Genomic DNA, 27,240 nt, shown 5'->3' with positions numbered 1-27,240 from the left:
AAATAGGCAGGCCATCAGTTCTTCCTGATATTTTAAACTTCATCCTCAGGGGAAGCCAGATCATTGGGAGCTATGTGTATTATATACTCTATTTGTAACAATAAAGTAAGCTAGAGAAAATTTTATTAAGAAAATCATAAGGAAGAGAAAATACTATATATATATATATAGTACTATACTGTACTTATAAAAGTAGTATTGTACTGTACTGTACTTATAAAAAGATTCACATGTAAGTGACCCCATGCAGTTCAAACCTGTGTTGTTCAAGGGTCAACTGTATAAGAAAGTGACTTAAGTTTATAATTGTGTACATTACTTACAGCTACAAATTATTAAGTGCTTAGTTTATCAGACATCATGTTAGGTGCTTTCAGTGTGCATATTTTAATTTAATCCTCCCAACCATCCCTTGGAGTAAATATTATCTCTGTTTTACAAGTCAGGATACTGAAGTTCAAACAGGTTACACAGTTCATAAATGGCAATAATAGGGTTCAAAGCCAAGTTTATTTGATTTTTAAATCTGGTGGCCTTAGCTACTAGGTAAGCTACTGGAAAATTCCCCACCGTGTCATACTATACAGCCTTAAGCATCTATATGAATACCTTGAGAAGCATTTTTTTTTTTTTTTAGATTTTTTATTTATTTATTTGACAGAGATCACAAGTAGGCAGAGAGGCAGGCGGAGAGAGAGGAGGAAGCAGGCTCCCTGCCAAGCAGAGAGCCCGATGTGGGGCTCGATCCCAGGACCCCGGGACCATGACCTGAGCTGAAGGCAGAGGCTTTAACCCACTGAGCCACCCAGGCGCCCCGAGAAGCATTTTTATTTTAAACTTCATTTCTTGTTTTATCCTTTTTTGTTACTTATATCACTTTACTGATTTTCTCAACTACTTACTTTTATATCACTGTAATACTATGTTTTTAATAAATTGCCTAAAATCCTTCTGGATTTATAGTCCATTGAGGTATAAAGAAAAAGAAATTTTAAAAAACCCCCTGAAAAACCTCTAAAAATTACTTTTATTTAATGTTGGCTGGGCTTTTCTCATGTCATTTGCCTTTATTAAATCTTCAGGTTTATGTTCTAGTGTACACACTGCTTAAGTCACAAAAAAATTGAGCAAGACCTTCTACTTTAAACTGTGCTTTGGTGCTTCTAAATACAATTAACACATCTCACCCCAGTCTTGCACAGTCAATATGCATTTAACCTTGGTAGATAATCACATGCTTGAAGAAAGGGAGGGAGATCAAAAATAGCTAATGAATGAAAATTCAAAATAGAAGCTATTGTGAAAATTCCATTAGCTTGCTCCCTTCCCTTGACTGGAGCAGGGAATGGCAGTTTGCAGCATCCGTGAGCTCTACTTACTGGTGCTCTGTAACGGTTCTCTTCACAGTCCTTCAGTCTAAAATCCTAAAGGGCAGGCAGGGGTGGGGGGGTTGGGAGGGGAGGTGGGTGGGAGGGGCAGGCATCTGCCTTCTTTCTCAGGTCATGATACCCAGGCCATCCTCAAGTCTGGCTCCCTGCTCAGCGGGGAGTCTGCTTCCCTTTCTCCCTCTGCCCCTCCCCACTGCTAATGCTGGCTCTTGCTCATTCTCTCTCAAATAAATGCATAAAATCTTTTAAAAAAATAAATAAAAAATAAAATCCTAAAGGTATTTCTTGTCTATGTTAGAAGGAACAGGTGATCTCCTAATAAGGTCACTGTTCCTTGTCATTTTTAGAAGCTTTTTGGAACCAGGCTGTCTCTTCTAGCCGGCTCAAGGTCCTCTGTGTTCCTGATGACCTGGTAACAAAGAGCCAAAGAGAACATTCTGCTTCCCTGGTTTCAAGTGAGTTTCTTGGTAACGCTGGGGGCCAATACGGAACACTGACTTTCCCCCTTGCTCCCTGCGCTCTAGGTTGTGTTGGGATGGCAGGTTGTGTGATCTCATCACATTTTTTCACTCCAGTGATGCTTCTGTGGTTGAATCTAACTTCTCTTTGTTTTGCTGTGTCTTATCAGGGAGCTCATCTTACACTTGTAGCCAACCTCGCCTTTCAGAATTGCTAACAATGTCAGGACTTAATTAGCTGAGATAGAGAAACTATTTCCCACTTAAATTCCCCGACAGTGATTTGGTAAAATGAGATCTACTAGATTTAGGGTGAAGATGGAGAAGAAAGAGAAACAAATTAGGTATCATTTCATGCTAGTTGGGTATTATTATGTGAGAACAGTCAATGTTTCACTTCCCTATTTCCAGATTAAGGTCATCAGTGCAGCTCAAGGAGAGGCCCAGGAGTAAGAGAAATTACATAAATATCCTTTGAAAAAATTTCAGTTCAAATTACACACACATTAAAAAAAAGACTGGGGCAAAGATTTATTGTTTGCTTTTTACATCATATTAGTTCCTTCAAACTAAGATAGTTTTCCCTTGTCACAAGAACACGCAATTCTCTCTTGTGAATGTCTTCCTCTTTCAGGGATTCAGAGTCATGATTTATAAGAAAACTGGTGGGGCTGGCACAGAAAGGTGTTATATAAACTTTGTCAGACCATTTGGGAGTGGAAGGATCCTCGGAGGAGAGAAAACTGTTAATGAGAAAGTAACAGGCAAGCTAACTTCCCACCATGCAACATTCCAGTGGCCCTGCAGAAGGTTCTGCCACTTAGACTTCTCCCGCGTGTACTTTGTATTTAGAAAGGACTTTTTCCTTACTAAACAAAGCGAATTTATTAAATAACATTTCACCTTCCCACTTACAATTATCGGTAGTACGTGCCAAATTCGAAGACCTGATCAACGCGAGATGACAATGGTGTTCTGGCAAAGACAAGTCCAATAATGAAACTTTATAGTGGTGAAATGAATGAATTTCATAAAATTTTCTTTCAAATTGAATATGGATTCTCATTACTGTCCCTTTGGGCTCAAGGGACCCAAACAGAGAGCATCTGTAAAGAAATGAAGAGGGTAAGGAAACCGTAAGTAACAGAGAAAACTGGGGTGAGGGAGGAGGCTGTGGCATCCTCACCAGATTATCTGCTAGTTTTTCATACTGGGTATACTTGTCTATCTTGAAACTTTCTCACTAAAATCATGCTCCACTGCCTCCCAAGTTTCAAGCCCAGTATGGTCTCTTAGGTTACAACAAATGTTTCTGTGACACCAGCGAGTTCCTTTGTGGTTGGTAAACAGGAGAATGAGTTCCATGGAGTTGTTCTAGTTCCTTGGCATGGGGTTCTGCGATGGCAGAAGTCACATTTTCAACGTTAGCAAAACAGGAGAAAGCGTTCAGTCACTGCATCTCTATATTTAGAGCAATCAAGAGCGTCTGCACCTGCGCTCATCCCCAGAGGGGCGTACCCCAGTCTTGCATGACTCTGGGCCCCAGCACGTCGCACTTCCTCCAGCACTCGGAGCACCTCTTCTACCTCCTTTGTTCAGCACTCAGAAGCAAATATTCCCATTTTATTGTTTTTGTGCCTTTTTAACATCCCCCAAGGCAGCCTCCACTATGTTTGAATTGCCCATCTGCCTGGCTGTTCACGTTCTCTCTGGAGGCACAAATTATAGCTTTTATTAGCACTTTGGTTACAAAGATGTGGAAGTTCTGAGAGGCTTATCCCCAAGCTTACTTGTACTCTAAGCTCTGTTATTAATGAACATTTTTGCAGAATGCCTCACTTTCCACGAACGTGTGTCTGTGTTAATGTAAAAATTCTGTACTTTACACTTAGTGGATACCTCATAGATGCTGACAGGTGATTTATAATTAGCGGTATCACAAGAGTTTTAAAAGGTGATTCCAACGAACGACTGTGTTGACAAGGAACCAAATTACAGGAATGAGCAGGATCATCAGACTTCTCTCGAATATAAAATCTTCAAGTGATTTTAATTTGTGCGCTATATTTATCACTAGTGTTTTAGAGAAACAGAAGCTAACTTATTAATTTCAGAGATTGATGAACCATCATCCATTAGTTCTTGAAGTTGAATAACAGGAAACTGTACTTGTTTTTCAAACCACTTGGCAATTTTAAGAAGCTGCTGGTCACAAAATGCACGTCCAATAAACTGTAGTCCTATTGGCAAGCCCTGGTTTGAGAGAGCCACAGGGACACTCACGGCCGGCAATCCTGAAGACAAGAAAGAAACCTATTAGCTGATTACTTCTCCATCCTAAGAAGGGGAGACTTCTGCTTTCTAGTGCTAGTAGGTGTAAGACAGAGAAGGTTTAAAAAATGACAGAAGTCATACGTATGCACATGCTTTTGTACCTTCCTTTGCTCACTTCACAATATATCTTGGAAATCACTGTGTATCAACTCACAGAGACGTTCTTCATTCCTTTTTTATAGCTGCACAGCACTCCATTATGTGGTTTGTACCATAATTTTTTCTCCCATGCTTCTCTGGTTGGACATTTAGGTTGTTTTCAGTATTGAGCTATTTCACACCATGCCCAAGTATACATGTTTTTTGGTATTCTTTTTTTTTTTTTTCTTTAAGGTTTACTTATTTATTTGAGAGAGAGAGAGCGCAAGGGGAGCGGAAGAGAGAGAGAATCTCAAGCAGACTCCCCACTGAGCGTGAAGCCCAGTGATGCAGCGCTCAATCACACCACCCATGAGATTACGACCTGAGCTGAAATCAGGATTCAGATGCTTAACTGACTGAGCCACCCAGATGCACCATGGTTTTTGGTATTCTTTTTTTTTTTTTTTAGATTTTATTTGTTTATTTAACAGAGAGAAAGATCACAAGTAGAGAGGCAGGCAGAGAGAGAGGGAGAAGCAGGCTCCCCGCTGAGCAGAGAACCCGATGCGGGGCTCAATCCCAGGACCCTGAGATCATGACCTGAGCTGAAGGCAGAGGCTTAACCCACTGAGCCACCCAGGCGCCCCGGTTTTTGGTATTCTTGAAAGTCTCTCAGATAAATAGGGATTGCTTCATCAACAGATAAATGCATATGTAACTAGATGTTGCCAAATTCCTCTCCAAAAAAGCTGTACTATTTTGAACTCCCATCAGCAAAATGCTTTTTCCCTACAGCGTTACCAACTGAGTATATTGTTGAGCTTTTGAATGTTTGCCATTTGATAGATAAGAAATAGTAGTTTGTTTTTAATTCCACATTTGGGGCAAAGAAAGCAAAAGATCCTGAGATATCTTGTTATGCCATAAAATAAGGAAGTTTTTAGAAATTAATGGGGATAGGTCTAAAGGCTACATGCAACTTGAAAGGGCTCTTGTTGGCCAAACAGTTTCAGCATCAAAGCCAATAATGACAGTAATTGTTTATAATACACTGAATTAAAAAAAAAAACCAACAAAACAAAGCTGTCTTTAGAGAAGACTGCTAATGTATGTACAAAGAATGATAGAAAAATCAGCATTTTTGTCATTCTCTAGGAGATAATTCAGGCAAGATTCATCAATAGATCTCAAACTAGGTTCAAGATTTTTGGGGAATAGTATAGTCACACAATCTCAGAGTACCACCTCACCATTGGTTATAATTGATCAAAGGAAAAATGTAACTTTACACAGAAAACACCTGGCAGTTACTTCCTTCACTAAGGGATCAACTTCGTCTCTGAAAGTGGAACAAACTGACATTAACTGTTTCCCAACATGGAGAGTATGCAGTATTTCTGCCAAAATGTTTCCCAATCATGAGTAATCAATCTAGCAAATCCAGCTTATGGATGCGACATCCTATAGGGCAAGCGCACTAGGCTCTTCAAAAAAATCAATGTCAATTAAAACAAAAATTTTAAAAGGTGGGGGATTTCTCATCAGAAACTATGCAGTCCAGAAGAAAGTAGCATAACATTTTTTAAGTGCTAAAGAAAAGAAATGTCAAGCCTAAATCCTGTATCCAGTGAACATAACCTTTAAATTTGAAAGGAAATCAAGCGTTCTGAGGAAGTTAAGGGAATTGGTTAACAGCTTACCTGCCCTAAAAGAACGGCTAAAGGAATTTAAACAGAAAGGGTATGATAAAGAATCTTCATACACCAGGAAGAAATGAACATAGTAAGCAAAAGTATGGGGAAATACAATATGCTTTCCTTCTCCTCTTCAGTTTCCTACATTTTGTTTGATGATTGAAACACAAATTATAAAAGTCTGATGTGTTCCAAAAGGAAAAAACAAAACAAAACAAAACCAAAACCAAAACCCAAAGCAGAGAACTGGGGTATTGTTCTAAATTTTAAAAAGATAAACAAATATATATCGGGGGAAAACAATTTTATAAAAGACATTTTTGGTACAATTGAGAAAATTTAAATATGGACTATACCTGGAATATTATTATATTCATGTTAGTTTTCCTAGGTGTGATAACAGAATTGTGGTTATGCAGGAGAATGTCATCATTTTTAGAAGATTTATGCTAAAGTATTTAGGAGTGAAGTATCATGATGTTGCAATTTTCTTTCAAATTATTTGGCTAAAAAAAAATGTGTGAGTGTGAGTGTGTGTGTGTGTGTGTGTGTGTGTGTGTGTATGTGTACAGAGAGAAAGAGAGGAAGGAGAAAGCAGATAAGACAAAATGAATGAATCCAGGCAAAGGGCATATTGGTATTCATTACACCATTCTTTGAACTTTTCCGGAGGTTTGAAAATTTCCAAAATAAAAATTAAAATTATGCTATTAAATAGACTGACTCCGAGTATGTGTGTGCACATACCCCTCCCCCCACACACACGTACACACTTTCCTAAGCATTCCAGAAGGACAAGCTGTTGGCTTCATGGAACAGTCTAGCTGGAACCTAAGTTGAAGACCAGGGTGCCTGTCTAAAAATTTGAAGAAAACTAGAACATTCCCAAGAGATCCTCACCTGCCATATTTACAGCCTGTGTAAAAATGTCATCCTGGGCGCTTCGTGTCCTGTTGTCTTCTTTAATGAACTCCAGGTATGGTGCTGCCCCCCGCAAGGTGGTGGGAGTCAGCAAGACATCCACTCCAGAGTTAAAAACCTTCACAAAATCATTAGCAATGAGTCGTCTCACTTTCTGTGCCTTAATGAAATAATTCTCATAGTTTCTGTAGAAAAACAGATGATATTTTAAGGATTTTTAAATTTCTTTGGATCAATTTTCACAGAGAAGGCTTGTTATAGAATGACTGGATTCTGACCTTTATAGGCAGGTACCACGAAGATTCCTAATGACACATATAAATGATTTTTGTTCAACTGTGCTATTATTTCTAAACATCTCAGTATCAGGAGTTTAATCAGAATTCACTGCTAGACACAATTATACATATATAATCACAGAATAGTGGTATCATTAAATAAGTGGATATTATCCACTTTCGGGATATCATTAAACTAGAACCTTTATTTTCAGGTGAAAAAAAAAAATCAAGTGCATAGCAATTAAATGACTTTCCATAGGTTACAAAGACGGGCAACGGTAAAAGAGAGACTAGAACTTAGGTCTCTGGAGGCTTATTCTAATCCTCCTTCTTTTATAATGTCTTATTTCAACTGCAACATAATGAGAATTCATTATTATAAGGATTCTGAAGTTTTGTAAAATTCTAATGTGCCATCCTAAGTAGCCACTAGGAAATAGGCTCTGGAAACAGAAACTGGAGAAAGTACACAGTGCTTGCAATTTTGTATTTTATGGCTAGGCATGCCCCAGGAATGGGAATGTGAAATTCAAGAAAAGAAACTTACTTTACTGACAAGATTAAGAAATTAGCCAGCTATAAAAATGACTACAAATCAATCATGCAAATAAAGGGAAAAAGAAGGCACTCTTTGGATCCTCCTGAACCAGACACAAAGGCAGGCAAAAGTACGGTTTTAAACTTCAGTTTGTCACCTGTAAAAATGGATATAACTACTCGTCTTACTGAGGACCAAATATAATAAAGATAAAAATGTGCTCTTTTTTTACTCTAAAAGAATCCTACAGAAGTATCAAATCTCTTTACTATCATTTGACCACAAGGTCTCTAGAGAGATAAATGCAGGTATTACCTATAATTAATACAATAACACTTGATGGCTTAAATGATGTCATTAATGGCATTTCCCAAACCTCAAATTTATTCAAACACAAGCCCAAGTTTTTTTTCTATTAAATTTCTTCCTACTTTAAATATGGTTCAAAAACAGAACTTTGGTTTCCATTAATGATAGAGGGATGGAATTTACCCTGCCATAGTAAATAGTAACATACCCTAGTATTTACCCACAGTAATTTACCCTGCTTTATTTTGCCTAGAAAACTAGGCAAAATAAAGCAACCATTTTCAGATATTAGACAGCAGGCATTCAAGAGAGGGAGTTCTGAGAGAGGGGAAGCAAGTAAGTGAGCCCTTGAATTTCCCCAGTGTAATGCCTGGAGGCAGTTTCCAGGCCTCAGCCCGGACAGGAGGAACCTACACAGAGTTTTCAGGGGGCAGTTTTCAGGAAGTTAGGGACGAGGACTGGAAGTTCAGGGAGGCAAAGAAAACTGGAATTTTCTCACGGAGTACCAGAGAGGAGAAAATAGCACACAGAAAGAGCTCAAGAGATCTGTAGAGTGATCCCTCAAGTCTTTGGCTGAGTACTGATCTGTGTGCATGTAGGGAGAAGAAATTCTCAAGGCTGGGGAGAGAATCACTGAAAAGTCAGACAACTGCAAGAGCTCATATAGGGCTAGAAACAGGGTGTGTTCCTAACAGCCAAAGTGGAAAGACTTCATAATACATGAGGCATCTGGCAGAATTCTTCAAGGGTACTGTCTAAAGTAGAGTTTAAGTTAGCCTAGACTAAAGGCCATTTTGGACTCATGCTTGCAAAGCTTTTTTAAAAGGAAGCCTTGAAAGGATCCAACCAGATTCTGAGTAACTATTTATTTATTTGACAGATAGAGATCACAAGTAGGCAGAGAGGCAGGCAGGGGCAGGGTGGGGGGGGGAGGGGGAGAAGGCTCCCCGCTGAGCAGAGAGCCCGACTAGGGGCTTGATCCCAGGACCCTAGAATCATGACCTGAGCCGAAGGCAGAGGCTTTAACCCACTGAGCCACCCAGGTGCCCCAGATTCTGAGTAACTTAACTGCATCCCAGAACAAAGCCTGACATGGTTTAAAGGAATACAACAAAAATTCAGCAAATGATAACATAAAAGTCACATGCCCAGTCATGCAAAAAAGCAGAAAATGTAACCCATAACTAGGGGGTAAGAAGCAATCAATATAAAGAGATCCAGAAACAACAGAAATGTGTAAATTAGCAGATAAAAACATTAAAACAGCTACTGTAAATATGTTCCATATGTTCAAGAAGGTAGAAGAAAACATGTATCATGAAGAAACCAAGGAGATAAGAAGACCTGCTTGGAAGTTCTAGGAATGAAAAAGGCAAAGTAGAAAAGAAAAATGACCCGTGATGTGGCTGACAGCAAATGACACAGCAGATCAGTGATTCTGAAGATAGTAATAGGAACTATCCAAAAGGAAGCAGAGAAAAAGACTACAAAAGAAAAAACAAAACAAAACAATAAAAACAAATAAAAACCAGGATGGAGCCATCAGTGTGATGTGGGACAACATCAAGCAGATTAACATACATACAAAAGGAGTCCCAGAAGAAGGGGGGAAGGTCAGAAAAAATATTTTAAGAAACAGTGGCCAAAACTTTTCCCAATTTGATTAAAATAATACACCCACAGATCCAAGAAGCTCAACAAACCCCTAAACACGAGGAAACCAGGGGGAAAACCACACCAAGACACATCACAAATCCCTGAAAACCAGTGATAAAGTCTTAAAATCAGCAGGTGTGTGTGTGTGTGTGTGTGTGTGTGTGTGTGGTGGGGGAAGACATGTTACAGAAGAACAAAGACAAGAATGACAACAATTCTCAGAAACTATGCAAGTCTGGAGGCAACACAAGATCTTTAAGGTACTGAAAGAAAAGCTATCAATCTAGAATTTGATACTGAGAGAAAATGTCAAAATTAAAATAAACACTTTTACATATAAACAAGAGCTGGAAGAACTAATTGCCAGCAGGATTATACTACAAGAAACATTAAAGTTCTTTAGGGAGAAAAAAATTACACCAGATGGATATTTGGATCTACACAAAGGAATAAAAAAGCACCAGAAATAGTAAATATTTAGGCAAATATAAATGACTTTTTTCTTGTTTTAAATCTCTTTAAAAATTATTTAAGAACAAAAGAAGGCAGGAAAAAACGTTAAAAGAAAGAACAGATAGGACAAATTGAAGACAAACAGTAAAAATCAGATTTAAATGTGGCTCGTGTTCTTTAAAAATAAACTGTGGATTCCTAACTCAATAAATTTGTTTTGTTTTTTGAACAAAAGATAGTAGAAGAATGACAAAATTGTAAACTGAGGCACCACATGAAGAAAAAAAAAATATTATGAGTTGTTATAGTTCCTGGCACATAAACTGACTTTTTAAGACTAAAAAAAAAAAAAAAAAGTATACCCAAATTCCATTTTTCCTATCACTCATGTCTATCCTCCCCTCACAAAACAAGTGAGTGAACAAACAAAATCTCTCAAAACAAAAAAGCTGACTTAAGTTCTCTGACTCAGGAGATAGGAATGCCAGCAGAAATTCTCACTTCCTTTTGTCAATTCCCTCAACTGGTGACCATGGAGAAGGTTTCAGACTCCTCTCCTTCAGTTTCTTTATATGCTGTTACAGTGACCAAGATACTCTATATCAAATTGTGCCCTGAGAACCCTCCTACACTGTTGGTGGGAATGCAAGCTGGTGCAACCACTTTGGAAAACAGCATGGAGGTTCCTCAAAAAGTTGAAAATAGAGCTACCCTATGACCCAGCAATTGCACTACTGGGTATTTACCCTAAAGATACAAACATAGTGATCCGAAGGGGCACGTGCCCCTGAATGTTTATAGCAGCAATGTCCACAATAGCCAAACTATGGAAAGAACCTAGATGTCCATCAACAGACGAATGGATAAAGAAGATGTGATATATATACACAATGGAATACTATGCAGCCATCAAAAGAAATGGAATCTTGCCATTTGTGATGACGTGAATGAAACTAGAGGGTATTATGCTTAGTGAAATAAGTCAATCAGAGAAAGACAACTATCATATGATCTCCCTGATATGAGGAAGTGGAGATGCAACGTGGGGAGTTTGGGGGGTAGGAAAAGAATAAATGAAACAAGATGGGATCAGGAGGGAGACAAGCCATAAGAGACTCTCAATCTCACAAAACAAACTGAGGGTTGCTGTGGGGAGGGGAGTCGGGAGAGGGTGGTGGGGTTATGGACATTGGGGAGGGTGTGTGCTATGGTGAGTGCTGTGAAGTGGGTAAACCTGGCAGTTGACAGACCTGTACCCCTGGGGCTAATAATACATTATATGTTTATAAAAAAATTAAAAAAAAAAATTGTGCCCTGAGATACACAATTTGACTCGAATCAGTTATATTTGGCAAATGTAACATTTTCCACTTAATGAAAGTCTTTGCTTAGAAAACCTCTCAGCAACATTTCATTTTCTTTTCCTACTCCAAAATAATTAGTCATCTGGTTAATATTGAAAAGTCTTATTTTTTTTAAATTGTTTTAAAAAAATTTTTGTTTGAATTCCAGTTAATTACCACACAGTGTACAATACAGTGATTCAACAGTTCCATACATCACCTGGTGCTCAGGTGTTCCTCATGACAAGTGCACTCCTTAATCCCCATCATCTTCCTCCACCTTCCTCCCCTCTGGTAACTATCAGTTTGTTCTCTATAGTTAAGAGCCTGTTTCTTGGTATGGCTCTCTCTCCCCTTTGTCCCACCCCTCGCTCATTTGTTGTTGTTGTTGTTTTTTTCTTAAATTCCACATGAGTGCAATCATAAGGTATTTATTGGTCTTTCTCTGATGACTTCTTTCGCATGGCATTGTACTCTCTAGCTCGTCAGGGTCATTGCAAATGGTAAGATTTCATTCTTTTTTATCGCTGAGTAATAGTCCATTGTGTGTATATACACCATATCTTCCTCATCCATTCATCAACTGATGGACCCTTGGGCTGCTTCCATATTTTGGTTACTGTAAATAACGCTGCTACATAGGGATGCATGTATCCTTTTCAATTAGTGTTTGTGTATTCTTTGGGTAAATACCCAGTAGTGTGACTGCTGGATAGCTCTACTTTTAACTTTTTGAGGAACCTCCATACTGTTTTCCAGAGTGGCTGCACCAGTCTGGGTTCCCACCAACAGTGCTGAAGGGTTCCTTTTTCTCCACATCTTCGCCAACACCTGTTGTTTCTTGTGTTTTTGATTTTAGCCATTCTAATAAGTTTGAGGTAATATCGCATTATAGTTTTGATTTATAGGAAAAGAGTCTTTTATGTTCTGTAGAACATAATCAAATATTTTTAGGTTTTTATTTTCAAGCTTTACCAAAATATAATTGACATATAAAATTGTGTAATTTCAAGATGTACAATATAATTAGATATATTTATATATTGTGAAATGATTACAATAGGGTTAATAACACATTTATCACCTTATATAATTATAATTTTGAGTGTGAGCGGTGAGAACATTTAAGATGTACTCTCAGCATTTTCAAGTATATAACACAGTACTGTTGATTATAGTAACTATGCTATGTATCCCCTGAACTTATTCATTTTTTTTTAAATTTAATTTACTTATTTGAGAGAGGAAGAGAGAGAACATTATTAGCAAGGTGAGGGGCAGAGGGAGAACCAGACTTCCTGCTGAGCAGGGAGCCTGATATGGGACTTGACCCTGGGACCCCAGGATCATGACCTGAGCCAAAGGCAGACACTTAACTGACTGAGCCACCCAAATGCCCCCAGAGCTAATTCATTTTATCACTACAAGTTTGTACCCTTCAACCAACATCTCCCTATTTCCCCTAGCTCACAGTATCTCCCTGTTTCCCCTAACCCATAGACCCAGGCAACCACCATTGGACAATTAGGTCATCTTCCTGTCTTTGCTGTTGTGAAAATGCTCTGAGATAATGATTTCATTTTCTTTGGCTATATTCTCAGAAGTAGGATTGCTGGATCATATATGGTAGTTCTATTTTTAATTTTTTGAGGAACCGCCATGCTGTTTTCCATCGCGGCTGTTCAAATAGTATTTTTGGAAAAAGTAATCCTAAGTATCAGCCCTGAAAGGATACATAGATGAACAAAATGCTTTCTGTCCTTGAGGGAATATAGAAAAACTCAGGAAGCTATTCATTAAAACAATCATTCTTGCCTTTTCACACTTCTCATGTCCTCTTAAACAGACCTGATGGTACGCAAGATGAATTCTATTCACAAGATGATGAATATATTTATATTAAAGACAATCTGATCTAAGTAGGAGCCCTAGTAACTTAGAATTCTTTCTGGGAGCAAACAGATATTTAATGTAGGGGAAGACTAAATTGATTTGCTAAAATTTTCAAGATACACCAATGTAACTTCCTGTTTAAATCTCCAACAACAATAAGCCAATGTGGCAATAATAGTCAGGGGACATTTAAAGAGGCTAAAATTCTTTAGGGCTTCCTACTTAGTTTTGTACTAATTATTTTGCTAGAGTGTCAATTTTTTTTTTTTTTTTTGCATTCAAATAACCAGAAACTAAAAGTACTATAAACAGGTCTTTAGTTATGATTTCTAATTCAAATAGGGATTTTGCTTCTTTAGCAAGTATCTCAACTTAATAAGACCTGATAGATATGCAACTAATGTACTCTTGAGTGTTCAAGAATGGAGAAAATTTCTGATTACTTACTCTTTATTTTTTAAGATTTTATTTACTTATTTGAGAGAGAGGACAAGCAGTGGGAGAGGCTGAGGGAGAAGCAAACTCCCAACCGAGCAGGGAGCCCAATGCAGAACTTGATCCCAGGGCACCAGGATCATGATCTGAGTCGAAGACAGATGCTTAACCGACTGAGCCACCCAGGTGCCCCATTACCTACTCTTTTAATAAGAAAAAATTTCCTGCGAGAATTCTTCCTCTCACCACATCATTAAACCCTTCTCGCCTGGTTGCAGCATACATGGCTTCAGTAGACACATTGATGTCACACCTATGACCTAAAAACAAAAAAGAGATAAACATTATTTGAAAAGGAAGGTAAGGTTTTGGCTGAAAAGCAAGTGCAGATTCACATTTCTGACCAATATTAAAATTTTGGGAGACTGTCCTTAGTGGCTCCTCTTCTTTATCTCCTAAGAATCAAGGAGAGAGGAGAAAATAACTAAGAAGGAAACTTCATTTGTTCACCTCCTCATCCCTCCCTCTCTCATTCCCTCCCTCCATCCAAATATCTACCGAACTCCTACCATGTGCCAGGAACTACATTTGACGGACTGAGAATATAAGGATAAGACACTATTCCTGTAAAATAGTCACATTTCAGAGAGGGAAGCCAAACATACAGAGATATTTATGATGAACAGTGTAAGCAGAAGACTAAATGACAAAGGTAAGACGATTCACTGGTTTACTTATCTAAATCATTAACCTTATCTCTGGGGATTTTTTTTGGTCACGAATAAGTAAAACTACCAAATGTTGGACACAACTACCTTAAAAATCCCAAACACAGCCATCTTACCATATTCTAGCCCGTCAAATCTTGCCATATTTGATGCCACTTCCGATGTACACAATACATGGTAGCAGACAATTGAATAACTGGTGTGAGGCAGGGACACTTCAATTACTTTGGCCCCCTCAGACTCAAAGAGGTTAGCAGCCTTGGACCAAAAAGATCGCACTTCACCTGATAATTCTGGTGCAAGATATTCCTTATTGGAAAAAGTCAAGATATGGAAATTAGAACATCTGTATAGATGGTTTTATACAAATATGTACTTTAGGACCTTTGGCAGTACATTAGAAAATCTGATTAAATTGCTAGTAGGTAGCTAGAGAGACCGAATTAATTTAAGAGGGCTTACAGCATGACAAGCACTATACTAGTTATTTATGAGAGATGAGATATTAAACAATAATATCAATATTAACAATATTAAATACTAACAATATTAAAGATGAGAGAAATGGCTGGAGATCCCGTATGTGTTAAATGTTCATTATCAGATACTCTGCTAGATGCTTTTCAAAGGTTCTCACTTAATGCTTTTGCAGAAACTTTTGTATAAGGAGTCTCAGGTTGAACATTTTTTTTTAAGTAGGCTCCACCGTGGAGCCTAGCAGAGGGCTTGAATTCACGACCCTGAGATCAAGACCTGGGCTGAGATCAAGAGTTGGATGTTTACCTGACTGAGCCACCAGGTGCCCCTTTCATTTAATGCTTTTTTTTTTTTAAAATATATTTATTTATTTGACAGCAGGAGGGATTACAATTAGGAAGAGAGGTGGACAGAGAGAGGGGGAAAGCAGGCTCCCTGCTGGGCAGGAAGCCTGATATGGGGCTCGATCCCAGGACCCTGAGATCATGACCTGAGCTGAAGGGAGAGGCTTAACCCACTGAGCCACCCAGGTGCCCTTCATTTAATGCTTTTAACAATCCCATGATTAAGTATTATCATCCTTCATTTTATTAATGAAAAATACTGAGACTGGACAAGTTAAGTAACTTTCCTAAAGCTACAAAGCAGGTAAGTAGAGGATCTAGGATTCTTTTTTTTTTTTTTTTTTAAAGATTTTATTTATTAATTTGACAGACAGAGATCACAGGTAGGCAGAGAGGCAGGCAGAGAGAGAGGAAGGGAAGCAGGCTCCCTGCTGAGCAGAGAGCCTGAAGCGGGGCTTGATCTGAGGACCCTGAGATCATGACCTAAGCCGAAGGCAGAGGCTTTAACCCACTGAGCCACCCAGGCGCCCCCCGCTTTTAAAAATTATTTATTTATTTTTTATTTGACAGAGATCCCAAGTAGGCAGAGAGGCAGGCAGGTGGGTGGGGGAAGCAGGCTCCCTGCTGAGCAGAGAGCCCAATGCGGGATTCGATCCCAGGACCCTGAGATCATGACCTGAGCCAAAGGCAGAGGCTTTAACCCACTGAGCCGTCCAGGTGCCCCAAGGATCTAGGATTCTAAACTAGGTCTCTTTCTACAACCTATGCTCTCTCTAAATCCTTAAAGGAAGGCACAGCTATTATCTTAATTGAAATTTTTTTTTTTAAGATTTTATTTATTTACTTGACAGAGAGAGATCACAAGTAGGCAGAGAGGCAGGCAGAAAGAGAGGAGGAAGCAGGCTCCCCGATGAGCAGAGAGCCCGATATGGGGCTCGATCCCAGGATCCTGAGATCATGACCTGAGCTGAAGGCAGAGGCTTAACCCACTGAGCCACCCAGGTGCCCCTTAATTGAAATTTTTAAAGAAAGTATTTCTCTACAGCGGTGGTCTCAACTGGGGGCAATTTTATCCCCTTTGTCTCAATCAGGGGATGTTTGGTAATATCTGCATACATTTTTGTTTGTGGGGTTGTGCTGTTTGTGGGGAACCACTGCTTCCAAGGCTAAAGGCCAGTGACACTGCTAAGCATCTTACGATGCACAGCGCAGTGTCCCGCAACAAAGAATTATCCAAACAATCAACTGTTAAACTTAAAACTCAATAAGTCGTTTAAAGGTCAGTAATTTAACATATTGATCTTCATCCATGAATTACTCGGTTGCTACTGTAATAAATGCAGTAGCAATACTAATGACGGTAGTAAAGAAGGTAACATGTATTCAGCCTTTACTATGCAAGGTATGGCTCTGGGCTATGTTGTTTACACCCCAGATTAGCAGATTATAGCCTCCCAGCAGATTATTGCCAGTTTTTTTTTTTTTTAAGATTTTATTTATTGATTTGACAGAGAGAGAGAGGTCACAAGTAGGCAGAGAAGCAGGCAGAGGGGGAGGGGGAAGCAGGCCCTCCACTCAGCAGAGAGCCCGATGCGGGGCTCAATCCCAGGACCCTGAGATCATGACCTGAGCCGAAGGCAGAGGCTTAACCCACTGAGCCACCCAGACGCCCCTTTCCAGTTATTTTTGAAAATAAAGTTTTACTAGAGCACAGCCACACTCTCATTTACATATGGCCTGTGGCTGCTTTCACATGACGGTGGCAGAGTTAAATAGTGACACTAAACACTGTATGGCCCACAAAGCCTAAAATGTTTACCAACTGACCCTTTACAGAAAATGTTTACAGACCCCTGCTTAACATGATTCATTTTTTTTAGTGAGATAAAACTGACATACAACATTATGATAGTTTCAATATATGATTCAATATTTGCATATATTAAAAAATGATCACCACAATAAGTCTAAGTTAACATCCATTACCATACACAATGACAAGAGTTTGCTATTCCCTTGTGATAAGAACTTTAAGATCAGGTGCCTGGGTGGCTCAGTCATTGAGCGCCTGCCTTCGGCTCAGATCATGATCCCAGGGTCCTGGGACCGAGTCTCATACCGGGGTCCCTGCTTGGCTGGAAGCCTGCTTCTCCCTCTCCCGCTCCCTCTGCTCATGTTCCCTCGCTCACACTCGCTCTGTCAAATAAATAAAATCTTTAAAAAAGAAAAGAAAAAAGAACTTTAAGATCTACTCTTTTAGTAACTTTCAAATATGCAATATGGTATTATTAACTATGGTCACCATGCTGTATATTACATCCCCATGATGATTACCAAATTTAAGCCTTACTGCTCTCTGAGATCAACACTGTTATTATCCCCATTTTGTAGATTGGGAAATTGAGCTTAGATTAAGTCATGTGCTCAGACTGCACAGCTAATTAAAGTGGCACAGCAGGATTCAAAGCCAACCGGTCTGTTTCCCAGGTCTGTTCCCTGTGTTTGACCTGCTAGCATTTCTGTAAAGTCATAAAAGGGAAGAGTTACCTTTGGAATTCCTATACATAGTTTGCTCACATCTGTCAGAGTGGAAAGTGTAAATGGTTTGACAGGGTCTTGTATTGTGGTAGAATCTTTGGGGTCATGCCCGGCCAGCATACCTGTAAGGAGAAATATTTAGGAATGACAGACAGAATGTTTTACAGGGAAATTTATAATGTTTTGAAACTCTATGGAATCATATAAATACCCAACACAATTGCTGCGTCATCCACACGTCTGGTTAAGATTCCTGGCACATCCATTGAATTCACCAGGGGAATGAGGCCATGACGAGAAACTAAGCCATAGCTTGGTTTGAAACCAACAACCCCGCAGTGGGCAGCTGGATTTCTGGTCGATCCTCCTGTATCTGATCCTAAAGCCCTGGAATTTAAATGGAATTTTCTTTAGAAGATCTCCAATTATATCTGGAATCTATTTTTAAGTGTATATACTTTTAAACTTTATTTCCCCCTGGTTATACAAAAGTCAGACATGCTTGTCTCAGAGAACTCCTAAAATACAGAAGAAGTGTAAAGAGGTAACAAAATATTCTACTGCCTAAGGCAAACACGCTGTTGACATTTTGACATATTAACTTCAAGACTTTCTTAAAATGCAGTTTTCTTTCGTGGCTCAGGTCACTCTGTAATTTTAACTTCCTATCTCGTTTTTTCTTAACATGAGCCTTTTGCTACCTCATTAAAATTACTGAAAATTTAAAATATGTACAATATCCCATCATAACAATTGGTGATTCCCAGGATTTTAAAGCCTATCAGTATATACACAGACACCTCATACCTTCCTTTGATGGCAATTTTACAGTATGCTTTTACAAACTCAACACACCTCTCCCAGAAATTCATACACAGAACCTTCCGCTCATTTAGAATCACAGATAGGAATGTACTTTAATTTATTTAAACATATATGTTGTTGTCAACTAGGATAATAACTGCATAATAAATTACTTTGTAATAAACACCTTTGAACATAAATCTTTGCCCATATGTCTGGTTATTTTTTAGGCTGGCTTCCAAGAAGTAGCGTTAATGAGGCATAGGGTCTGCCTGTTATTCTAATTTCTTAATCTGTATTGTCAAATGACTTGTCAGAGAGGCTCTGCCAATTTATATTTCCAACTGCAGTGAATCAGATTTGGGCTTATGTTTCATTATCATCACTGAGTACTAGCAGTTCTAAAAGCTGGTTAATCTGAATAACGAAAAATCTTTGTTAATGTGCATTTTTGAATAATTTTTCACATTTATTTGTATTTGCATTACCCAACTATGAAGTGCCCATTTCTTTGCTCAGTTATCTAGAGAGTGTATGTTTTTCTTATTAAAGACAAAACAAAAAACTAATCTTGAGGACATTTTGCTAAGTGAAATAGGTCAGTTATAAAAGCACAAATACTGAATAATATTCACTCGAGGTGCCTAGAGTCTAAGTTCCTAGAGACAGAAGGTTAAAGAGTGATTGCCAGGGGCTAGGAGGACAGGCAAATGGGAAGCTGTTTTTTAAAGGGTACTGAGTTTCAGTTCTGCAAATGAACCAAATGCTGGAAATTGGTTGTACAACAATGTGAATGTATTTAACACTGAACTATGCACTTAAAAATGGTTAATATGGTAAATTATAAGTGAGATACATTTTACCATAATTAAACATTTTTTTTAAACTTTATTTCAGAGTAAAAGTTTTTCTGATTAGAAAAAGTGTATGTGCCAACTAGAAAATTTAATGTTACATAAGTATATGGAGTATAAAGTGAAATTTCTCTTATCATCACTTCCTCCCTAATAATACTGTTATGTTTTGATATACTCACACAGATACTTCCATGCAACTAATATATATATGTATATAATTATTTTAACAGAAAGAAGGTCATCTTGTACATAGTATTCGGCAACTTATTTTCCACTTAACAGTGTACCTTTGATATCTTTCCCTGACACTACAAAGCTTTCTAGCTGCTTCCTTTTAGTGGGTACATAATACTCCAAGACCCTTCCTGTTGTTAAAACTATCATAAAAGCAGCAAATCCAAAGGGGGGAAAAACAAAGTAGAACACTCGATACTTTGGGACCCATGCAATCTGGAGTTACTTTGGGTCTGTGCTTCTCTTGACTATACCCAGAATAAATCTTTGGACTGAACAACGCTCCTACCAGTCACATGGCCCTTGAGCTCTACAGAAAATGCAAATGAGATTGTCTTTCTTAGCAAGTCCGCATAAGCTACAAAATCAGGCTGTTGCTTTCACAATTTCTAAAAGGACACATTTTCTTATTAGGATTCACTGACGGCTGTGTAAAAGTAAAACCTGCATTTCCATAGGAATTACGTGTCAAAATGCCATCTCCTCAAAGCACATTCAGGAAGATGAACATTAAGTAGGGTGATGAGGGTAAAAAAAAAAAAAAGCACCTAATCTTGCAGTCCTAACTTGTCAGAGCTCTCATTAATATTAATGCAATGCTATAAAATTCTACAGAGATAAAATGAAATGGTTTTACTTGTAAATAAGATTTCAGAGAAACTAAAAAAAAAAAAAAAACACACCAACAACAACAACAAAAAACCCTGAAGAATCTAAATCTCCACAGCTCTAAAAAATATAAATAATTTATTGGTTGCAATGTCTGTGAAAGAGCTTAGTTTCAGTGGATAATTAAGGAGAAATAAAATACAGTACTGCTAAAGAAACACATTCAATTTTATACTGAAACCGAGAAAAGTAAGTAATAGTGGTATTTATTTACTCTTCTTTAGGCGGTTAAGAAATGCTTTACAAATGGGAACTTGAAACATAAAGCATGATGGATGGATTCTCCCCAAATACAAAATAGGACAGTTGAACAAGTCAGCTCCTAACAAACGGGAAGAAAACTTTACTCAGTGACACCCATTTTTAGTTGTAGATTTATGAAAACACTATTTTAAATATTCTATTGATACACACCAGGAACATTTCTTGCCTCTCTATCTCTCTCTTTTTTTAAAGATTTTATTTATTTATTTGACAGAGAGATCACAAGTCGGGAGAGAGGCAGGCAGAGAGAGAGAGGGAAGCAGGATTCCTGCAGAGCAGAGAGCCCCATGCAGCGCTCGATCCCAGGACCCTGAGATCATGACCCGAGCTGAAGGCAGAGGCTCAACGCACTGAGCCACCCAGGCGCCCCATTTAGGTGAAGGATAAACCATTGTTAGCAGTTGAGCAGCACTCAACTAAAGCCATGGTATCTTAGTCCCTAAATATTTATAACATCAGTGAGCAGACACCCAAATAAATTATTTTTAAAATGAAATTCAGTTATGCTCACTGGTTTATTCTGCAAGATAAACAAAATCATGTTTTTAAGAAAACCAGATATTATAGAGGAAGAGTTAAAATACTATCTTGAAGTTAAATGTATAAAATACACAGTACACATACTGTACAGTCGAGTGTATTTATAAGCTATAATTCTGATATACCATTGAGCACCAATAACTCACTAATAAGAAATAAAAATAGCACAGTATGAACTACTCTCTTGTTGGGTTCTGAGGCTGGTTTATGACTATTTGTATCTGGCTGGGCTTTAAGGTACAAACAGAAAAAAGCATCTTACACAAAGCATGTGAATGCTGCTACGGCCGCCGCACTCCCTCCTGAGCTTCCTCCAGTTATAAGCCAATCTGAATCCTCGTTCTCACCGTGGGGCTTCTGCTTCCTCTTTTCTCTGTATTGTTTTGAATAACTCCAGGGGTTTTTAACTGGTCCAAATGCACCATCTGTGCTTCCAGACCTGAGATGAAGTGAAGCAAGATATCTTCATGAAACTTTCATTTTATATGAAAATTTCGCCTTCTGATTACATTGTCTGTGCCTAACACTGTATAATCCACTGGAACTTGAACTGGAAAAGGCAAGAATCCTGCTTAGATGCAGCCTTCATTAATTAGATGGTTGAGGAGGTAGAGGATGGGAAGTAAGAGCATGTGCTAGAAAGCAGAGAAAACTAGTCTGTTAAGAAAAGAGGATTTTTACCCCAGTTGATCATCCAATTCAGCTTACGATGATTTCCCTTGTAAATCGTGGTTTTCCAGTTGTACAGGGTCATGGACATTCAAAGGGTTAACAAGAAATCCTCTGAAGGATTCCCTCTTTTATCCAGACGTTTTAAGACAAGCGTAAGTCGACTAATAACTTATTTTAAAAGTTTTGAAATAATTTCAATCTTACAGGTAAATTGCAAAAATCAAAATAATATGAAAAGAACTTTATACCCTTTACCCAGATTCACCCATTATTAACAAATCACCCAATTTGCTTTGCCATCTGTGTGCTTTATGTGTGTCTGTAACATACAAATCCTTTTTGTTTCCGAACCACATAAGGGTAAATTAGGTATATCATGGCCCTTTACCCTTAAATATTTTGGTATGTATTTAAGTGCATTTCCTAACACTAAGGTCTTCCCTTGTGCAGTTGCAGTACAGTTATCAATCTCAGTAGAATTAACATCCATACAATATTTTTATCTAACCCACGGTACGTACCCCGGTTTGGTCAGCCGATCCAGTAATGTCCTTTACAGGACTTAACCCCCCTCCCAGTACAGGACGGAGTCTCGAGTCTGGTATTGCATTTGGTTATCGTCTCTTTAGCCTCTTTTTGTCCTTTTTTTTTTTTTTTTTAATTTTTATTTATTTATTTGAGAGAGAGAGAGCATGAAAGAGAAGGTCAGAGGGAGAAGCACACTCCCCATGGAGCTGGGAGCCCGAAATGGGACTCGATCCCGAGACTCCGGGATCATGACCTGAACCGAAGGCAGTGCTCAACCAACTGAGCCACCCAGGCGCCCTCTTTATGTACTTTTTAAATCATTCACCACCCAACAGACATTGAGTTATTTCCAGTTTTTGGCAATTACGAATAAAGCCACAATAATACTGTACTGAAAGACCCTAGCCATTGCTTTTATGTAAATATAAATCTTCCTCTCTTGAGCAAATATGTAGGACTAAGAATGTTGGATCATATGATGTTTACCTATATAAGAAACTTACAAACGATTTTCCAAAATGGCTATACCATTTTGCATTTCCTACCGACATTGTGTGAGAAACCTAACTGCTCTGTATCCTGGCCAGCCCTTGATAGCGTCATTTTTAAGCCATTCTAACAGTGTACGTATCTCCTTGTGGTTGTAATTTGCATTTCCTTAATGACTAACCATGTTAGCTTTTTTCCATGTGTTTATTGCTAACTATGTATCTTCTTTGATGAAATGTCTGCTTACATATTTTGCCCATTTTTTTTTTTTTAATTGGGCTGTTATTTTTGAGTTGGTTAAGGTTCTATGTATACTGGATGCCAGCTCTTTCACAGATACAGGTTTTGTAAAGATTTTCTCTCAGGCTGTGGCTTGTTTTTTCATTTTTTAGTAGTGTATTTCAAAGTAGAGAAGTTCTTAATTTTAGTGAAGTCCAATCTATCAGTTTTTTATTTTACAGCTTGTACTTCATGCATCTTATCTAAGAAATCTTTGCGTAACTCCATGTCACAAAGATTTTCTCCTGTAAGTTTTAGGTTTTACTTTCCTTGGGCTTTTAATCTGGGAATATTTTTGTGGCCTTCCTTTATTTTTTAAGATATTCATATTCTATTTTTAATTTTTTTTAAAGATCTTTTTAAAAGATTTTAAAAAAAATCTTTAAAAAGATTTTTTACAAGATTTTTTTTAAAGATTTTTTAAAAGATTTTTTTTTAAGATTTTTTTTAAAAAGATTTTTTTTAAAAGATTTTTTTTTAAAGATTTTTTTTTTTAAAGATTTTAAAAGATTTTATTTGACAGACAGAGATCACAAGTAGGCAGAGAGGCAGAGAGAAAAAGGAGGAAGCAGGCTCCCTGCTGAGCAGAGACCCTGATCATGGCCTGGGATCATGACCTGAGCCGAAGGCAGAGGCTTTAACCCACTGATCCACCCAGGTGCCCTAAAGTTCTTTTTTTTAATATTTCATTTATTTGACAGAGATCAGAGTATAAGCAGGGCGAGGGAAGCAGGCTCCCACTGAGCAGAGAGTGAGATGTGGGGCTTGATCCCAGAACCCTGGGATCATGACCTGAGCCAAAGGCAGACGCTTAACTGACTGAAACACCCAGACATTCCAGATATTCATATTTCAATAGAATGTTTCTCATTTCAGACTTACCTTTTGTTTTCTGGTTATTAGTTTAAGTTTTAACATTCTCAGCTGGAATACTGCATAGATTATGGTGTGTCCTCAGAGAATCACATCTAGTGTTACACGATGTCCACTTACATTCACCGATTATGTTCATTTTGATCAGCTGTTCAAGGCAATGTCCTAATAATCTATGTTCGAGTTTACTCCCATGGATAATTCATTCAACATCTATTACTGAGTGCCAAGAGATACCACTGCAAATCAGAAAGTCAAAGACTCTGCTTCTATGGAATAGGGAGCATAGACCAAGCAAACATTACAAATATGACAAGAGTTATAAAAGGGAGAATAGAAAGCGCTTTTGGTGACACACTGAATGCTTTCTCCCCCAAATTAGGAACAAGGCAAGGATATCTGCTCTTATTACTTCTACTCCATGTTGTATAAAGTCCTAACCAACACAATAAGAAAGAGAAATGGAAGAAATAAAATTGTCCCTATTTGTAGATTACATGATCATCTACATGCAATATACCAAAGAATCTGCAAAGATCAACTAGAACCAGTAAGAGAGCTTAGCAAGGGCATGGGATCCAAGGTCAATATAAAAAAATCAATTATATTTCTATATACTAACAAATGATTAGATATTGAAAAGATAACCATGTTATATAGCATTAAAAATTACTTTTTAAAAAGATTTTATTTATTTATCTGACAGAGAGAAGTCACAAGTAGGCAGAGAAGCAGGTGGAGAGAGGTCGGGGGAAGCAAGCTCCCTGCCGAGCAGAGAGCCCGATGCGGGGCTTGATCCCAGGACACTGAGATCATGACCTGAGCCGAAAGCAGAGGCTTAACCCACTGAGCCACCCAGGCGCCCAGCATTAAAAATTTGAAATACTTGCGAGGGGACCTGTGCCTGGGTGGCTCGGTCTGTTAAGCATCTGCCTTGGGCTCAGCTCATGATCTCAGGGTCCTGGCATACACCCCTGCATCGTGGGGCTCCCCACTCAGCAGGAAGTCTGCTTCTCCCTCTCCCTTTGCAAGCCCCCTACTTGTGCACACGCTCTCACTCTCAAATAAATAAATAAATTCTAAAAAATTATATTGAAATGTTTAGCAATAAATCAAATTACATGGAAGATTTATATGCAGATAATCATAAAAATACCGCTGAGAAAAATTGAACAAAATCTAAATAAATGGACAGATACAAGGTGTTCATGGATCAGAAGACATATATTAAGATGTTGAATCTCCCCAACTTGATCGATCTATAAATTCAACACAATCATAATCAAAATCTCATTAAGCTTCTTTGTAGAAATCAGCAAGCTGATTCTAAAACTTCTATGGAAATGCAAAGGACCTATCATATGTAAAATAATTTTGAAAAAGAAAAACAAAGTTAATGACTCTCACTACCTAACTCCAAAGCTTATTGCTATAAAACTGTAGGAATTGGGAAAGCTCAGTTAAGTGTCTGCCTTTGGCTCAGGTCACGATCCCAAGCATGTCAGGTTCCCTCTTCAGTGGGGAGCCTGCTTTTCACTCTTCCTCTGCTCCTCCCTCCCCGTCTCACCCTGCCCACTCATGCTCTCTTATTCTCTCTTGTTCTCTCAAATAAATGAACAAAATCTTTTAAAAAAATAAAGCTATGGGAATCAAGATAGCATCTTATTAAAGTAAACAGAGATACACAGATCAACAGGACAGAATCCAGAAATAGATGTATATATATATATATATATATATATATTCCAACCAATTTTTTGATAAAGGAACCAAGGTAATTTAATGAGGAAATGATAATCTTTTTTTTCTTTTCTTTCTTTTTCTTTTTTACAAATAGTGCCAGAACTATTGGACACACGCAAGTAAATGAACCTTGGCTTTATTCACACCACATACAAGAAAATTAACTCAAATGGATTATGAGTCTAAAGGTAAGAACTATACAACTTATAGGAGAAAAATCTTTTGTGACTGTGGGTCAGTAAAAATTTCTTAGTTAAGATACAAAAAGCATTGGGGCGCCTGGGTGGCTCAGTGGGTTAAAGCCTCTGCCTTCAGCTCAGGTCATGATCCCAAGGTCCTGGGATCGAGCCCCGCATCGGGCTCTCTGCTCAGTGGGGAGCCTGCTTCCTCCTCTCTCTCTCTGCCTGCCTCTCCGCCTGCTCGTGATATCTCTCTGTCAAATAAATAAAATCTTAAAAAAAAAAAGATACAAGAAGCATTAATTTTAAAAGAAAAAAAAAGATGAAGTGGACTTCATCAAAATTAGGAACTTTCACTCTTTGAAAGGAATGTTCAGAGAACGAAAAGACAAGCCAGAGACTTGGAGAAATTATTTGCAAATTACCTATCTGACAATGGACTTGGATCCAGAATATATAAAAGAACTCTTAGAACTCAGTAAGAAAAACAACCCAATTTAAAAAAAAAAAAAGGGCAAAAGATTTGGATAAATACTTCACCAAAGAAGATACATGGGTAGCAAAATAAACACATGATATTTAACACCATTAGTCATCAGGACAATGCAAACTAAAACCAAAATGAGGTCTGACTGTATACCTATTAACCAATAAAACATAATCTCATAGAGGGACTGAGAAACTGGCATTAGGGTCCTCAAGAAATCACCTCAGGGCTTTTGGGTTACCTATGTTTAATGAAATTAAAGACAGAGATGAAAGAAAGAAATACAAGAGAAGAAAATTTCAATTTTATTTACCCCATTGCGAACTCATCTAAATTTGTTTTCCCCATCAGGACAGCTCCCTGATCCAACAACTTCTGAACAACTGTAGCATTATAAGGTGGTACATAACCTGAAAAAAATTCAGTTATTTTTATTGTAGGAGAGAAAACAGTGAACATGCAAGAAACAAGCTTTTAAACTATAGCTAAGCTGGTCATATGACATGTATTCATTATTCCTAATTTGAGTAGTAGATAGGACTTTCTTCCAAAAGCTAGTTAATTTTAATTTTCCTACTGCTAATTGCTGTCTTCCAAAGGCAGTGGTTATATTCATTATTTTTTTAAGAAGATTTTATTTATTTATTTGACAGAGATCACAAGTAGGCAGAGAGACAGGCAGGCAGAGAGAAAGGGGGAAGCAGGCTCCCCACTGAGTAGAGAGCCCGATGTGGGGCTCGATCCCAGGACG

The 27,240-nt window shown here is 38.1% G+C and overlaps 1 protein-coding gene across 2 annotated transcripts in view; it reads right to left on the bottom strand.

Moving 5' to 3' along the window:
- Positions 1-1,736: 1,736 nt before the first annotated feature.
- Positions 1,737-27,240, bottom strand: part of QRSL1 (glutaminyl-tRNA amidotransferase subunit QRSL1) — a 35,165-nt gene continuing 9,661 nt past the window's right edge. For both annotated transcript variants that reach the window (XM_047734835.1, XM_047734836.1), the window contains 8 exons: positions 26,803-26,899; positions 21,502-21,678; positions 18,083-18,258; positions 17,881-17,993; positions 14,629-14,821; positions 13,987-14,104; positions 6,856-7,061; positions 1,737-4,140 (listed from right to left, as the gene is read on the bottom strand). In XM_047734835.1, coding sequence (XP_047590791.1) covers positions 3,920-4,140; positions 6,856-7,061; positions 13,987-14,104; positions 14,629-14,821; positions 17,881-17,993; positions 18,083-18,258; positions 21,502-21,678; positions 26,803-26,899 — 1,301 coding nt within the window. In that variant the 3' untranslated portion in view covers positions 1,737-3,919. The remainder of the gene's footprint in view (positions 4,141-6,855; positions 7,062-13,986; positions 14,105-14,628; positions 14,822-17,880; positions 17,994-18,082; positions 18,259-21,501; positions 21,679-26,802; positions 26,900-27,240) is intronic.

The sequence above is a fragment of the Lutra lutra genome, chromosome 6 (assembly GCF_902655055.1).
Source record: "Lutra lutra chromosome 6, mLutLut1.2, whole genome shotgun sequence".
Taxonomy (NCBI): Eukaryota; Metazoa; Chordata; class Mammalia; order Carnivora; family Mustelidae; genus Lutra; species Lutra lutra.
Note: the sequence above shows the minus strand (reverse complement) of the source record. Positions and strands in the feature narration are given on the sequence as shown.